Source organism: Saimiri boliviensis, chromosome 4 (assembly GCF_048565385.1).
Source record: "Saimiri boliviensis isolate mSaiBol1 chromosome 4, mSaiBol1.pri, whole genome shotgun sequence".
Lineage (NCBI taxonomy): Eukaryota > Metazoa > Chordata > Mammalia > Primates > Cebidae > Saimiri > Saimiri boliviensis.
Window position 1 is genome coordinate 131,810,940 of NC_133452.1, and position 16,438 is coordinate 131,827,377.

The window sequence follows — 16,438 nt, forward strand, 5'->3', positions numbered from 1 at the left end:
TTAAACCCTGTGGAGACAGGACTTACGGAGCTTCCTCCCACTCCCAAGAAGAGGCAGATGCAGAATTAATTCCAAAAAGGAGACCACGTTTCATTTCTAAGCAAACTTTATTTCTCGCCACTGAATAGTAGGGCGATTACAGACAACTCCCCTGGGGAGCAGAGGTTCAGTGATGAGTGACAGTCGGTCACCAAATCAGTATTTTTCAGACAACTTAATCAGATGAATATTTTTAAAAACATAATCAAAAGAAGGCACAGAGGCCCGGAGGCTACATGGGAACAGCCTACTATTCAGCTCTGTTTTCACAGAAAACATGTCTGGCCAAGGCAGCTCTTACACTGGGTCCCTCGGGATGCCTCGACCTCTTAAATAAATATACATTCGTCGGTAAATAAATAAATAATAAATAAATAATAAATAATCACAGGTGCAAACATAAATAGAGGGGCTGGCTTCATGGGGAGGGCCGGGCTCTGTGTCTCAGGGGAGTCCGGAAACATCTGGAGAAAGGAAGGCCGAGGTCACTCATGTCAACTTCTGGGTGAGGTCTCCTCAAGTCCTGCAGCGTTCTGGCCAGAACCAAAGGCTCCTGGTGGCCAGATTCCAGATGTCACAGACTGAGTTCAGGGATCAAAGCTGTAGGCCCCAGTGAGTTCTGGAGGCCCCAGTCTGAATTCTTCGTGGATGCCAGTGCTTTACTGTGCAGGCCACACTTTCCTGAGTCCCGGGTTTCCAAGTGGTGCTGGTGTTGCTTAAAGTTCTAAGCCTGGGGTCCGACCCTAAGCCCCTAATTCTCTTTTAAGCCAGAAGAGGGTGAGGGTGTCTGAAGGAGGGGATAATAAAGGGATCGGGGCAGGGGAGGGGTTTGGGAAGGATGGATGTTCGTCCTCCTCACAGGCCAATGATCCCAAAGTAGACCTGCCCAGACTCAGCCAAGTCGAGAGAGTCAGGCGGACTGATCTCAGCGCTGAGTCGATCACCCTTCTCCAGCTGGAAGACTCCTCCCAGGTAGATGGGCTCATACCAGGGATGGGTCTTAGCGCCCCGTGGGGTCTCCCTCTGGCAGGGGCTCTTGATGGCAGAGAGGAGGTTGACCTTGGCCTGGTAGGAGACAGCGATGCGGCTGATGCTGTGGGTGAGGAGCGTAAAGGTGGAGGGGCAGCCTTGGCCCTTGAAGAGGACCTGGGAGTAGACGAGGTACAGCCCGTCTGATGGCACCACCAGCTGGTTATCTCTCAGCTCCACGCCATTGGCCAGGAGGGCATTGGCCCGGCGGTTCAGCCACTGGAGTTGCCCCTCAGCCTGAGGGTTTGCTGGAGGGAGGGAGAGAGAGAGAGGGGGGAGTCAGTGTGGCCATGTCGGTTCACTCTCCACATCCTGGCCCTCGAGCTCTGCCCACCCCACATCCGGTTCCTGTCCCCTCTGTCTGTCACCCGACGTCCCACCTGGATGACGTTCTGAGTATCCCCCAAGCCCTGTGCTGTTCCTCCGCCCTCCCCTTGAGCTCAGCGAGTCTTTTTTTTTTTTTTTTTTTTTTTTTTGAGACGGAGTTTCGCCCTTGTTACCCAGGCTGGAGTGCAATGGCGCGATCTCGGCTCACCGCAACCTCCGCCTCCTGGGTTCAGGCAATTCTCCTGCCTCAGCCTCCTGAGTAGCTGGGATTACAGGCACGCACCACCATGCCCAGCTAATTTTTTTTGTATTTTTAGTAGAGACGGGGTTTCACCATGTTGACCAAGATGGTCTCGATCTCTCGACCTTGTGATCCACCCGCCTCGGCCTCCCAAAGTGCTGGGATTACAGGCTTGAGCCACCGCGCCCGGCCTCAGCGAGTCTTTCTCACACTGTCTCCGAGGCCCGACTACCCTCAGCCAGGCTTCAACCCCCTCATCCTATCCCTCCAAGTTCCAAGACACATCCTCAGAGCTCTTACCTACAACATGGGCTACAGGCTTGTCACTCGGGATTCGAGAAGATGATCCTGAAGAGGAAAGAGAAAAGGAAAAGCTGAGACCCTTCAACTTCTAGAAAATACCTCCCTAACAACTTTCACGTTCATCCGTCCTCCCCCCAAGAACAAAACTTTAAATTTCCCCCACTACTTCCATCCCGGTACTAACCCTACCCCCCAACCCAAACCCAGAATTAGGGAAGAGGTTTGGAGACACTTACTGACTGCCAGGGCCAGAGAGTTGATTGGAGAGAAGTCTCTGGAGGACTGCTGAGGAGAAGGAGAATGGTTAGCGTCGCGAGGGAGGCGCCCTGAAAGGAGGAACAGCTGGCTGCCAGCCTGGCCTGCGCTCTTAGCCCTGAGGTGTCTGCTTTTTTTTTTTCTCCATTCATCCGTGTAGTCACCCTCCGTGCATTCAACAATTCTTTCACTGAGTGTCTTCTGCGCGCCAGACACCCTATCTTCATACTTATCGCCCTCGTCTCTGTCCTTAGTTCTCTCTCCTATCTCCCACATCTCTTTCTGTCTCACCATCTTTATTCGTATCACTTGTTTCTTCCCCATCTCTCTGTTACACCCACATCTGTCTCCATATCTTATTTATATGTCTGCTTGCTCATTCATTCATTCATTCATTCACTCCATACACACTTAGTGGACGCCTCCTGTGTGCCAGACATCCTGTCTCTCCATCTTTCGCTTTCTCTTCTCCATCTCTTGGCACATCTCTTTCTGCATCCCCATCTTTCTCCACGTTTTTTCTCTCCATCCCTCCCTGTCAGCACACGTCTTTTGCCCATTCCGTCTCCCTTCCTCTCTTGCGTCTCTGCTTCCCCTTGGGTGGGAGGGTGATGAAGGCTGGCAAGGCACTCACCTCTTCCCTCTGGGGGCCGATCACTCCGAAGTGCAGCAGGCAGAAGAGGGCGGTGGCACCTGCTACGAGCAGGAAGGAGAAGAGGCTGAGGAACCAGCGCCGTCTGGAGCCCTGGGGCCCCTGGGTCTTGGAGAACGCCTCCTCGGCCAGCTCCACGTCCTGGATCATGGTTTCAGTGCTCATGGCTGTTCTTTCCAAGGGAGAGAGGGTGGAGCCTTGGGGCAGTATGTGAGAGAGAGATAACCCGCCTGGCAGCTTGTCGGGGGATGTGGTGTCTGAGGGTTGTTTTCAGGGGGATCTGGAATTGCTTCTCTCCCTCTTGGCTGGTCCTCTGCTGTCCTTGCTGAGGGAGCGTCTGCTGGCTGGGTGTGAAACAACTGCCTTTATAAAGTCCCTGAGGGGAGAGGAGGGCGGGGAAAGAATCAATCAACCAGCGGAAAACTTCCTTGGTGGAGAAACCCATGAGCTCATCTGGAGGAAGCGGTAGTGGGCCCTGAAGCTTCAGTCTCTGTTTCTTCTCCATCACGGGGGTGGAGATTTGGAAAGTTGGGGACACCCAAGCATCAAGGATACTCCTCACACTCCCCGCCCTCCCTGCTCCAATTCCGAGGGGCCCTTCTGGGCCAGTGACTGATTTGTGTGTACGACCCTGGAGGCTGAAGTCCCTTCCCCCATGCCCCTCAAAGCCTATTGTCTGAATTTCTTTTGGGGACCAGGTCTGTGGTCTGTTTCCCTCTGATGTCCAGACAGGATGCAGGAAAAAGAGGGAGAACTGGGAGGGGCTTCAGAAAGCTGAGTCCTCAGGGGAGAGAAAATGGAGTTAGAGGGAAAAGCTGTGTTGAGTCCTGAGGCCTGTGTTTGGGTCCCTGGGAGGAGAAGGAGCCAGGGACAGGGCAGCTCCATACTTGGGGGCAGGCTCAGGACCTCAGGGTAGGCTGGGTGGGGGTAGCAGGGACAAGCCTGGGACAGCCCCAGGGAGTGAAATCAGCCCCGGGAATTCACGGACCCCACTGGATAGGGCTTCTCCTTTCATTCTGACCCTGGGACTCACACTGCTGGTTTCAGTCTTGGCTTCCAAGAAACTCTGGGGTCCCTGATTTGTTTGTGAAGCTCTCATTTCTCACAGCCCCAATGCGTGGCCATGTCTTCTTAAACATCCCCTGTATTCCATACCTGGAGGTCCTGGAGGCTCTTTCACTCTCTGGGGCCCTCTGTATGGCCCTGTCTTGGAGTGGGGGTACCCACACTCGACCCCCATAGCCCTGGACATTCTCCTACCCTTTGCTGTGGTCACATCTCCCCAGAGGTCTCCTGTCACCCATTCCTCAGAGCCACTACATGTGACCATATCCCCCCCGGCGGCTCCCTGACCCCCGCCCCTGCAGACCCTGACTTTTCCTTTGCCTTCTCAGCTCCTCCTTTGCTTCCCCTGCAGCAGCCTGGCTGCCTCACCTGGCGAGCCCATCACATATCCCTGAAGCTCTCTGAGCCCTTTATCCTCTTGTTCTGCTCACAGCTGTTCCTCCCTTTGAGCCCTCTGTCCTGCCCACCATTCCTTAGATAGACTGGGGAATTCTCACTCCCAGACAGACATGCACAAGCAGACAGCATTTCAGAGAAAAGAGATTTATTGGGCTTCATCAAGCATGCAGATGCCTCCGTGTGGGGCTCTGGTGGGCAGCTGGCTTTCAGGGCCTTTCGCTGCCTTCTGAGGCCCCATGACCCCCCGTGACGCCGATTTCTTTCTTTCTTGTGCCCATGCCCTCTCACTCTTCATCTTTTGGGCCTCTCTCTCTCTCTCTCTCCTTGGATGTTCTTCTATTATTCCCTTCTGTCCATCCTCCATAAATAAATAATTTAGTTTTTTGCCTTCATAAATAGTCCCCTCCCTGCCCCCTGCTCCCCCACGTGTCTGCTCTTCCTCCGTGTGTGGATCTGGGCCCCACCTAGCTGGTGGGACAGACCAACAGCTTTGGGCTGGGAATTCCTAGACAGGCTTGAACTCCTCTGCCAGACAGACATCCGGGATGGTTCAGGCGGGTGTGGTCCCCCGGGATGCCTAGAATTCCTTCTTTGAAAGCTCCAGCTGACTTGACTGGGGAAGACTTGAGCTGTTGGAATGGTCAAAGGAGAGGTGGTGGTGACCCCTGAAATCGTCAGAATGGAGGCAGAATGGGGAGAAGGTCTTGAAATCAATTCTTTTTTCTTTCCGAATTTTCCCAAGTTCTACAGAGCAAAGGCTCCAAAGAAGACAGTACTAGGGCTCAGGACCAGGTGGTGGATGCCATCTGTGTGGGTGGAGAGCTGGTCTCCCTGGGTGAGCTGGAACGCAGCCCCATGGTACATCGAGTGCAGCCAGGGTTCCTGCAGCCCTGGATATACCATCTTCTGGGAGCTGAGGAGAGACACGTGGAAGGGGTACTGGGAGGAGAAGAGCTGGACCTCATGGGCCAGGTAGAGCGGGGTGGGCGTGGCCTTGGGAGAGTAGGCTTTCCCAGAGAAGACCACCTGGGAGTAGACAAAGTAGATGCCACTGGTGGGGACCAGGAGAGAATTGTTGCTCAAGGAGAAACCATCCTGGAGGAAGGCACGGTCCGTGTTCGCTCTCCAGCGCAGTGATTTCTGGTTGCTGGGGTCTCCTAGGAAGAGCCATAGGGGATGGGGGTGGGAGGTCAGGGGTCTGGGTTAGAGGTCTCGATCCCCAAGGAAGCAGGCACTGGACAACTGAGTTCCTGGGGGATGGCTGGGGGAGGTTTAAGAGTGGGCCGCCAGTGCTTTTTGGGGGCGGGGGAAGTTGGGGGAGGGCGGTGGATGCTTGGGGTCCTGAGGCAGGGATAGGAGCAGAGCTGGTGGGGGACATGTCTGGGAAGTCAGGTGGATGTTTACCAACGAGGTGAGCAGCAGGTTTGAGGGTGCTGCGGGCAAGATGCATCTTGGGGTGCTGACGGGCAATCTGGGCAGCTGAAGGTGTGAGGCCAACACCAGGGAGCCCCTAGGGGAGAATAGAGTTGAGGAGGGGCTTTAGGGCTCAAGGTTTGGCTGGGCCACCCCAGAAATCCCCATTCTCCTGCTGCCTCACCTGGGCCCCAGGAAGCAGGGCCAGCAGCAGCCCCAGAAGGAGGAGGTGTAGGGGGGTGCCCTGCACCCTTGAGAGGAAGAGACGTTCAGGTGGTGTCATGGGGGAGAACCTGCAGAGAGAGAGAGAGAGTGAGCGGGGCGGGGCACACTGCAGGAGACAGGCGACAGACCTCCTGCCCTGGGAGACGGCACCCCCCACCCCCGGAGAGAGAGATCGACAGAGAAGGGGACAGGATGCAGTCAGAGATACCCCAAGGTGAGTAGAGGGAGACAGAGAGAGACGGGAAGGGAACAGAGAGGGATCATGGTAGAAACAGAGAATGTGTGAGAGACAGAGACAAAGAGGCTGACAGATGGAGAGTCAGAGACAGGGAAGGAAACCAAAACCAAACCCACCAAGGCCCAGGCCCAGGCAGGCCGGGGATCCAGGCAGCAGGTGCAGGAGGGACCGAGGCCCAGGCAGAGGGCAGGACACTGCGGGGTGGCAGTCCGAAGCACGAACACGGGCAGCCCAAGGAGATGGGGCCGGAGAGTCTCACCTGCTGTGCGGAGCCCCTGGGCCCGGACGCTCGGGTCCCTTTATAGAGGAAGCGGCAGCGGCAGCGTGGCAGGCAGCGGGCGGGTTCTAGGTCGGGGCTGGGGCCCGGGGAAGCCCCCAGGGCTTAGACGATGCTGCTGTTTCAGTCAAAGGCAGGAAAGGCTGAGGCCTAGAAGAGAACCACAGGCTGGGGGTTCAGGCGACTGAATTCTGGGAAAGGGAGTTAGGTCAGGGGAATCGTGGGCTGGGAGGGCCAGGGAGTGGGGTCAGGTCTAGGAGTTCCAGAGAAGGGACAGTCAATTCGGGGAGGAGGAGGTTGAGCAGCTGGGGTGTGGGCTGGAGGCCCGGTTCCCTGAAGAGCAATCATATGTAACATCTCTGCACACTTGGCTGAGTACCGGCTTCTCTCTTTGCCCATTTTCTTCTCTTGTCCCTTGTCCTTGTCCCAAACAACTCAAGTCATACTTGTTCCAGTATACGGACTTTCCAGCCCATCTGGCAGGTTTCACATCAAGAAGGTCCATTATATGTCCCTTCATCGGGGACATTCTTGTGTTTGCCTCTTGTCCAGGTGCAAATATTAATGGAGCCCCCTTCCATTCTTGAAAGGGTCCTCGTTTGGAAGATAAATTTTTTGGTCCCCTTCCCCAGAGAGGATGCTGGACACATCCCACTCCTGAAGGATGCCCTCCATCTCGTCCTGACCTCAGGTAGCTTCCACAGATCAGATTTATATAACCCCAAATAAATACACACTCCAGGATCAATGCGGCAGACACCTTCCAAAGTTCTCTACAGGAGAAGTGTCAGAACGCCACGTGGGTGAGGCTTAAGGGTGGTGACTTGGGTTGGGGTGGACACAGCTAAGGGACTTGTCCTGAAGTTGCATTTGCAGAGCAAATATCTTATTTTAAAACTGTTCCAGACTGGGTACAGTGGCTCACACCTGTAATCCCAGCACTTTGGGAGTCTGAGGTGGGCGGATTACTTGAGGTCAGAGGTCAGAATTTCGAGACCAGCCTGGCCAACATGATGAAACTCTGTCTCTAAAAAAATACAAAAAATTAGCCAGGCGTGGTGGCGCACATCTGTAGTGGCAACTACTTGGGAGGCTGAGGCTGGAGAATTGTTTGAACTGGAGAGGCAGAGGCTGCAGTGAGCCAAGATCGCACCATTGCACTCCAGCCTGGGACACAGAGCAAGACTCCGTCTCAAGAAAAAGAAAGGTTCCGAATACATATATATATATTTATTGATATGTAACAGAGGTTTGAGGTGGACACCTCTTAAGTGTACAGCTGATGAATTTTTCCATCTGTTTGTAGCCACGTAGCCACCGCCAAGCTCCACGTATTTTCAGGTCCCGAGTAGGTTCCCTCATGCTCCTTCCCTGCTGATACCCTCCAAAGATAACCAACCACTCTCTGACCTTCATCCCCATAGACTAGTTCCTCCTGCTTTGGGGTATCATGTAAATGAAATCATATAGAATCTACTCATTTCTGTTTGGCTTCTTTCAGTCAGTATTTTGTTTGTGAGATTCATCCATGTGGTTGCATGTATCAGTAGTGGTTTTTTTTTTTTTTAACTGTGATGTAATATTCTATCGTATCAATATACTCTAATATATTCTTCTGTTGATGGGCATTTGGTTTGTTTCTAGTTTTTGGCTAACACAAAAAACGTTGATACCAGCATTCTCATACAGGAGCCCATTTTCACTTAGCTTGCAAGTTACAAGGTTTAAAAAAAAAAAGCACAATTCCTAAAGATGACTTTATTCACTTTTCCTAAGTTTGAGATAATACCAACTGGTCACCTCAAATATTATTACTGCTATTGGTGTAATTTTGCTTGGACGATGTTAGAGAGGTTGGAGCTGGGGTTGGTGGTGACCCGGGGTAAAGCCCACCGTTACACGGGCTGATTCTCTCCCCAGGCACAAGGTCCCTGAGGGATCTTGGAGTAACATGGAGGGACATGAAAGTAACATTCTGGGTGTGTATGAGCTATTTCTTCTGTTCTCTTCTCTACTTGAAGCCCTGCACCTTTGCCTTTTATGCTTTACTAGTCTTAGCTATTATTTCTTTTTATTCTGTAGGGCAGAAAGGGGCGATTCCTTCCTGACTCATCATGGCCAATACTTCTGCAACAAAAGACAGGTTAACAGGAGAAAAGCATAATACATTTACTTAATCAAAGTGTTTTTTTTTGAGATGGAGTTTCGCTCTTGTTACCCAGGCTGGAGTGCAATGGTGCAATCTCGGCTCAGGGCAACTTCCGCCTCCTGGGTTCAAGCAATTCTCCTGTCTCAGCCTCCTGAGTAACTGGGATTACAGGCACACACCACCATGCTCAGCTAATTTTTGTATTTTTAGTAGAGACGGGGTTTCACCATGTTGACCAGGATGGTCTCGATCTCTTGACCTCGTGATCCACCCGCCTTGGCCTCCCAAAGTGCTGGGATTATAGGCGTGAGCCACCGCGCCTGGCCTTATTTAATCAAAATTTTAAGTGACACGGGAGCCTTTGGAATTGAAGCCCTCCTTAGGGCTTCCCCTCCAGGGAAAACTATTTTTATGCTTAGATTTGATGAAGAATGGACAACTGTGCAGAAATGTAATTGAACAAAACTAGCATAATTTAATGGTAATAGACGGGTTGGGGTGAACCCAGCAAGGCCGGCCATACTCTTCTTGGTCTCTCTGTACAGCATTCCATCCTTCCAGGCATAGGGCAGAACCTTTTCTGGAATGAGGGTTTTTTTTTTTTTTTTTTTTTTTTTTTTTGAGACGGAGTCTTGCTCGGTCACCCAGGCTGGAGTGCAGTGGCGAATCTTGGCTTACTGCAACCTCTGCCTCCTGGATTCCAGCGATTCTCCTGCCTCAGCCTCCTGAGTAGCTGGGATTACAGATGTGAGCCACCCTGCCCGGCTGGAATGAGGCTCTTCTAACCTACTATCAGGTGAGGTAGGTCAGAAAATTTCTTTTCGTATGTATATTTTTTGAGACAGAATCTAGCTCTGTAGCCCAGGCTGGAGTGCAGTGGCACGATCTCGGCTCACTGCAACCTCTGCCTCCCAGGTTCAAGTGATTCTCTTGCCCACCTCCTAAGTAGTTGGGACTACAGGCATGCACCACCACTGTATTATCTCTTATGTCAGTGTTGATTTCCCTCTTAGCCCCTGCTCCTTTCTTTTTCTCTACGTCGCTCTTTCTCTCAGGGTTCTTTTTGCTTCCTGTTGTCTCTTTCTGCTTCTCTAATGGTAAGAGCGGATGGATTGAGACCTCAGCTGAGCTATATTAAAATATAAAATGGTATTTCAAGGCCGGCTTCAGTGGCTCACACCTGTAATCCCAGTACTTTGGGAGGCCAAGGCAGGTGAATCATGAAGTCAGGAGATAGAGACTATCCTGGCTAACATGATGAAACCCCATCTCTACTAAAAATACAAAAAATTAGCTGGGCGTGGCAGCATGTTCCTATAGTCCCAACTACTGGGGAGGCTGAGGAGGGGAGTCACTTGAACCCAGGAGGTGGAGGTTGCAGCTAGCCAAGATTTCACCACTGCACTCCAGCCTGGGTAACAGAGAGAGACTCTATTTCAAAAACAAACAAACAAAAAAAATTAAAAACAGCATTGCAATTGCAATGAATAGTGAGAGAAAGAGAGAAATTTAAATCGAAGTGGAAGAATGGGACATTGAGGGACAAAAAAGGGAAGCCAAGAAAGAGTGATGGGAGACATGAGAGACAGAGAGGAAGGAAGGGCAAGGCTGGGCCGAGGCTCAGTGTCACGTGCATGTGAGATGTGCTGAAGGATGCTCCTTGAGATGGGCCAATCTTGGTTTCAATCTCAGTTTCGGAGGTTCTTTGAAATTTGGTTTCTTTCTTGGGCAGGCCAACTGTTGGTTTGGGACTTTCCCTGGGTGGGAGAACTGATGACTGGAGACTTGTGCCCCAAACTCAGGAAAATACAGTCTTTATAGTGGTCTTTGTGGAGAAACTAGTGAAATCTCTGAGGCCTCCAGATGAGGCTGAAATGACATTAGCTTCAAACTTGAACTTAGCCTCAAAACCTAAATTGGGATTTAATACCAAATTCAACCCTAACCCAAATTTAACCTCAACGCAAATCACAACTCAAACCCAACTCCAACTGTAACTGTAACCTCAAATCTAAACACATCCCAATTAATAACCCCCCAAATAAGACTTCTCCTCTACACCAACCCAACCCTGTTTCAGGGCTAATCTTGAAACCAGTTTACCACCACTCCTAACAGTAAACTTAAATCTGACTCTAAACATAAGTCCAATCAGAGCCACAAGCCTAAAGTTGAACTTTATCCTGCTTTATGAATTATTCATCCATCCCTCCATTTAGTATCTGAGTGCCTACCACATGCTGGACACTGTTCTAGGCAGGACGGACATAGAGGCAGAGGACTCAGAGAAGGTGCCGGCACCTGCAGAGCTTGAATTCCAGTGAGCCCAGACAGAAAAGAAAGAAACTGAAGAAGAAAAGAATAAGAATAAAAATAAAAATAATAATAATAACAATTAAAAAAAGAAAAGAAAGAAACTGAAGAAGAATCGGTACATAGTGCTAAGAGAAAATAAGACAGGCTGATGTAATAAGAGTGGCAGGGAGCTACTTTAAAATACAGCAGTCAGCAAAATCCTCTTCGAGTGATTGCATGGCACTGGAGCTGAGACTCAAATGACAAGAAATAGTGACCAGGTAAAAGTTTGGAAGTTAAAAAAAAAAAAAAAGTTTGGGAGCAAAGCATTCCAGGTAAAGGGAGCAACTACTGCAAAGGCTGGAAGGCAGAACCGAGCTGGGGGTGTTGAAGACAAACAGGAGGCCAGGGTGGCTGGAGCAGATAAGAAGCTGGGAAAGGAGTGGGAGATGAGGTCAGAGAGGAGGGCAGGGGTCAGGTCCCGCAGGGCCATGCAAAGAGTGGGAAAGCCTCTGGATTTCATCCAGCCACAGGAAGCCTTCAGAGGTTGTCAGTATATACTTGTGTGTGTGTTTGAGGGGGAAAGAGAGGAGAGAGAGGTGAGCCGAAATGATGGATTTGTTTTGTTTTGACATGGTGTCTTGATCTGTGACCTAGGCTGGAGTACAGTGGCACCACCATAGCCCACTGCAACCTCAAAATCATGGGCTCAAGTCATACTTCCACCTCAGCTTCCCAGGTATCTAGGACTATGGGTGTGTCCCACTGCGCCTGGCTAAGAGACAAGGTCTCACTATGCTGCTCAGCCTGGTCTTGCACTCTTGATCTGCTGTCTTGGTTTCCCAAAGTTAGTTTTTTTGTTTTTGTTTTTTTTGAGAGGGGGTTTCACTCTTGTTGCCCAGGTTGGAGTGCAGTGGTGTTATCTCAGCTCACTGCAACCTCTACCTCCTGGGTTCAAGTGATTTTCCTGCCTCAGCCTCCTAAGTAGCTGGGATTACAGGTGCAGGCCACCATGCCTGGCTATTTAGTAGAGATGGGGTTTCACCATGTTAGTCGTGCTGGTCAAACTCCTGACCTCAGGTGATCCACCTGCCTTGGCCTTCCAAAGTGCTGGGATTACGGGCGTGAGCCACTGGTCGGCTGGCCTCCCTGGATTTTTTATATTTATTTTTTGATATGGAGTCTCACTCTGTCACCCAGGCTGGAGCACAATAGCGCAATCTCAGCTCACTGCAACCTAAGCTGCCTGGGTTCAAGTGATTCTCCTGTCTGAGCCTCCTGAGCAGCTAGGATTACATGTGCCCACCACCATGCCTGGCTAATTTTTGCATTTTTAGTAGAGACAGGGTTTCACCATATTGGTCAGGCTGGTCTCAAACTCCTGACCTCAGGTAATCCACCTGCCTCAGCCTCCCAAAGTGCTGAGATTACAGGCGTGAGCCACCATGCCTGCCCCTTTTTTTTTCTTTTAAGACAGAGTCTTGCTCTGTCACCCAGGCTGGAGTGCAGTGGCGCAATCTCAGCTCACTGCAACCTCCACCTCCTGGGTTCAAGCGATTCTTCCACCTCAGCCTCCCAAGTAGCTGGGACCACAGGTGAGTGCCACCACACCTGGCTAATTTTTGTATTTTTAGTAGAGACGGGGTTTCACCATGTTGGCCAGGATGGTCTCAATCTCTTGACCTTGTGATCTGCCTACCTCGGCCTCCCAAAGTGCTGGGATTACAGGCATGAGCCACTGTGCCCAGCCCCTTTTTTTGTGTTTTGAGAAAAAGTCTTGCTCTGTCACCCAGGCTGGAATGCAGTGGCGTGATCTTGGCTCACTGAAGCTTGACCTCCTCTTGGGCTCAATTGATCCTCCCATGTCAGCCTCCTGAGTAGCTGGGACTATAGGTGTACGTCACCATGCCCGGCTAATTTTTTATTTTTATTTTGCAGAGATAGGGTTTTGCTATGTTGCTTAGGCTGGTCTTGAACTCCCAAGCTCAAGCGATCCGCCCCACTTGGCCTCCCAAAGTGCTGGGATTACAGGCATGACCCACTGTGCCCGGCCTCCTACCACCATCTTCAATGACTTTAAAAGCCACACAGATCAGATGAATCTTACGGTTTGGCCTCTCAGTTCTCCAACTTTCTCAAATCCACTGGTTTTAGAGCCTCTTCCCTGCTCCATTTTAGCCACCCAGGAGTAAGGTCGTACCTTAAACCCCAGCATCACTTGGAAGAGTTATGCCTTCAAGATCTTGGTCTCTGAATTACCCTTCTCATCACAGCCATTCACTTTTCATATCTCCCACTCTCTGCCTCCCTTTGAATCAGTTCTTTATTCTCACCAAGACTTCCAGCTGCTTCTGCTTTCCTGGTTTTCCCTGTTTATTTTACATGTACTGCATGGTCAACAACTTCAAATCCACTTTGTCTGCATTTTAGAATCTCTCACCACCAGGCACTGTGGCTCATGCCTGCAATCCCAGCACTTTGGGAAATCAAGGCAGGCAGATCACCCGAGGTCAGGAGTTTGAGACCAGCCTGGCCAAACATGGTGAAATCCCATCTCTACTAAAAATACAAAAATTAGCTGGGTGGTGGCAGGCACCTGTAATCCCAGCTACTTGGGGGGCTGATGCAGGATAATTGCTTGAGCCCTGAGGTGAGGTTTCAGTGAACTGAGATTGTGCCATTGCACTCCAGCCTGGGCAACAAGAGCAAACTCCATCTCAAAAAACAAAACAAAACAAAAAACTCTTATCTACCTGATGTTCCACCAAGAAGACCCTGAAAAACTTCACTTGGGTAAACTAAGTGGTCTCATTCTTTGGGCTTTGTCTTAGCAGCCTAAGACAAAGCTGTCTCCGAGCATTGCGGGAGACAGCTGAGTCACTATAAAAGGCTTACAACTAATCCTGGCCAGCTAATCTCAGAGAATCATCAGTGTTCCTGGACAACTTTTACTCATGCTTTGTTGACTCCCCATTGTACTCCTGCGGGTGATGTTCTAAATCTCCGTGCCTCTGATGCCCTTCACGCTCATCTATTAATACTTCATCGAGCTTAAGGCCATCCAGCATAGATCTCACTTCCCTCTTTTCCCTTTACTTTGTTATTTATATTTCATCTTTCCTTACATGTTGACTCACAGTATTTTTTGTTTCCAAGGCTGATCCTTTTATCTGTACTCTATCCCACTTCCTCTATCTTTCTTCTTTTCACTACCTCTTTTTTTTTTTTTTTTTTTTTTTTTTTTTTTTATGAGATGGAGTTTCGCTCTTGTTACCCAGGCTGGAGTGCAATGGCGCAATCTTGGCTCACCGCAACCTCTGCCTCCTGCGTTCGGGCAATTCTCCTGCCTCAGCCTCCTGAGTAGCTGGGATTACAGGCACGCGCCACCATGCCCATTTAATTTTTTGTATTTTTAGTAGAGACGGGGTTTCACCATGTTGACCAGGACGGTCTCGATCTCTTGACCTCGTGACCCACCCGCCTTGGCCTCCCAAAGTGCTGGGATTACAGGCTTGAGCCACCGCGCCCGGCTGTCTCTCTTTTTTTGAGACAGTCTTGCTCTGTTGCCCAGGAGTTTTTTTGAGACGGAGTTTCGCTCTTGCTACCCAGGCTGGAGTGCAGTGGCGTGATCTCGGCTCATGCAACCACCACCTCCCAGGTTCAAGTGATTTTGTTGCCTCAGTCACCTGAGTAGCTGGGATTAAGGCGTGTGCCACCACACCCAGCTAATTTTTATATTTTTAGTAGAGACAGGGTTTCACCATGTTGGCTAGGTTTGTCTTGAACTTCTGACATCTAGTGGTCTGCTTGCCTTGGCCTCCCAAAGCACTAGGATTATAAGCATGAGCCACTGCACCTTTTTTCTTTTTTTTAAAAAAAATTATTATTTTTATTATAATTATAATTATTATTTTTTAAAATAATAAATTATGGGGGGTCGGGCGCGGTGGCTCAAGCCTGTAATCCCAGCACTTTGGGAGGCCGAGGCGGGTGGATCACGAGGTCAAGAGATCGAGACCTTCCTGGTCAACATGGTGAAACCCCGTCTCTACTAAAAATACAAAAAATTAGCTGGGCATGGTGGCACGTGCCTGTAATCCCAGCTACTCAGGAGGCTGAGGCAGGAGAACTGCCTGAACCCAGGAGGCGGAGGCTGTGGTGAGCTGAGATCGTGCCATTGCACTCCAGCCTGGGTAACAAGACTGAAACTCCATCTCAAAAAAAAAAAAAAAAAAAAAGACAGGGTTTCACCATGTTGGTCAGGCTGGTCTTGAACTTCCGACCTCAGGTGATCCGCCCACCTTGGCCTCCAAAGTGCTTGGATTACAGGCGTGAACCACCACACCCGGCCTACCTTTTTTTTTTTTTTTTTTTTTTTCCTTGAGACTGAGTCTCGCTCTATCACCCAGACTGGAGTGCAGTGGTGTGATCTTGGCTAACTGTAACCTCTGCCTCCTGGGTTCAAGTGATTCTCCCACCACAGGCACGTGCCAACACGCCTGGCTAATTTTTGTATTTTTTGTAGAGACGGGGTTTTGCCTTGTTGGCCAGGCTGGTCTTGAACCCCTGGCCCCAAGTGATCTGCCCACCTTGGCCTCTCACAGTGCTGGGATTATAGGTGTGAGCTACTGCACCTGGCCTATCTTTGTCTCTTTAAGCGCCTTCATTTTACATTCGATTTTATTTCTTGAAAATAACGCCGGGCGCGGTGGCTCAAGCCTGTAATCCCAGCACTTTGGGAGGCCGAGGCGGGTGGATCACGAGGTCAAGAGATCGAGACCATCCTGGTCAACGTGGTGAAACCCCGTCTCTACTAAAAATACAAAAAAATTAGTGGGCATGGTGGCGCGTGCCTGTAATCCCAGCTACTCAGGAGGCTGAGGCAGGAGAATTGCCTGAACCCAGGAGGCGGAGGTTGCAGTGAGCCGAGATCGCGCCATTGCACTCCAGCCTGGGTAACAAGAGCGAAACTCCGTCTCAAAAAAAAAAAAAAAAAAAAAAAAAACACACACACACAAAGATTCTTCCTTGAAATCTTTCACCCTCAAATGTCCAGTCCATCTCTCACCTTGTCTTTTCGTGTGATGTTTTAAAAGACTAGCCCCTTAACAAACCACTTTTTCAGGAACTGGTAAAATTTTCCTCATCTGTAAAATCTGTAAGTAGAACTAAGAGATGATTCTGTTATTCGGTGTTCACTACCTCCTTTTCCTCACCTCCCACTCATTCCTCAACCTATGTAAGGTGATTTCTGTCCCTCTATTAAATGGAAACGGTTTTCTCAAAATTTGTAATCGTCTAGTTCCTGAACCCAACAATCTTCTCAACCCTCACTTACTAGGTCTCTCTGAAGCCTCAGACGTGGCTGCCCTGTCTCTGCCTGGCATCCCCCACCACCTGCTTCTGACTGCTCCCCAACCTCTCCTTTATTGGTTATTTTCCTTTGATCATGCTCAGGGCTCTTCTGGCCAACCCCCCTTGAAGATCCTCAAAGGCTCAACCTCTACTGGGAAAGGAATGATGCTCTTATC

The 16,438-nt window shown here is 50.2% G+C and overlaps 2 protein-coding genes across 3 annotated transcripts; both read right to left on the reverse strand.

Annotated features, from left to right (window-relative positions):
• Window positions 1-66: 66 nt before the first annotated feature.
• TNF (tumor necrosis factor) lies at window positions 67-3,188 on the reverse strand. 2 transcript variants are annotated; one of them, XM_003944354.4, is made up of 4 exons: window positions 2,829-3,188; window positions 2,176-2,221; window positions 1,937-1,984; window positions 67-1,316 (listed from the first exon to the last, which is right to left on the reverse strand). In XM_003944354.4, exons 1-4 carry the CDS (start codon window positions 3,009-3,011, stop codon window positions 895-897), a joined length of 699 nt encoding a protein of 232 aa, XP_003944403.1. In that variant the 5' UTR covers window positions 3,012-3,188; the 3' UTR covers window positions 67-894. The 2 variants fall into 2 exon arrangements, with proteins under 2 accessions (XP_003944403.1, XP_010330583.1); XM_010332281.2 differs by having other exon boundaries at window positions 68-1,316; window positions 2,176-2,224; window positions 2,829-3,174.
• Window positions 3,189-4,438: 1,250 nt separating this feature from the next.
• On the reverse strand, window positions 4,439-6,577 carry LTA (lymphotoxin alpha). The gene is made up of 4 exons (XM_003944359.4): window positions 6,303-6,577; window positions 5,908-6,016; window positions 5,715-5,820; window positions 4,439-5,467 (listed from the first exon to the last, which is right to left on the reverse strand). The coding sequence occupies exons 2-4, from the start codon at window positions 6,004-6,006 to the stop codon at window positions 5,055-5,057; spliced, it is 618 nt and encodes a 205-aa protein (XP_003944408.1). The 5' UTR covers window positions 6,007-6,016; window positions 6,303-6,577; the 3' UTR covers window positions 4,439-5,054.
• Window positions 6,578-16,438: the final 9,861 nt, after the last annotated feature.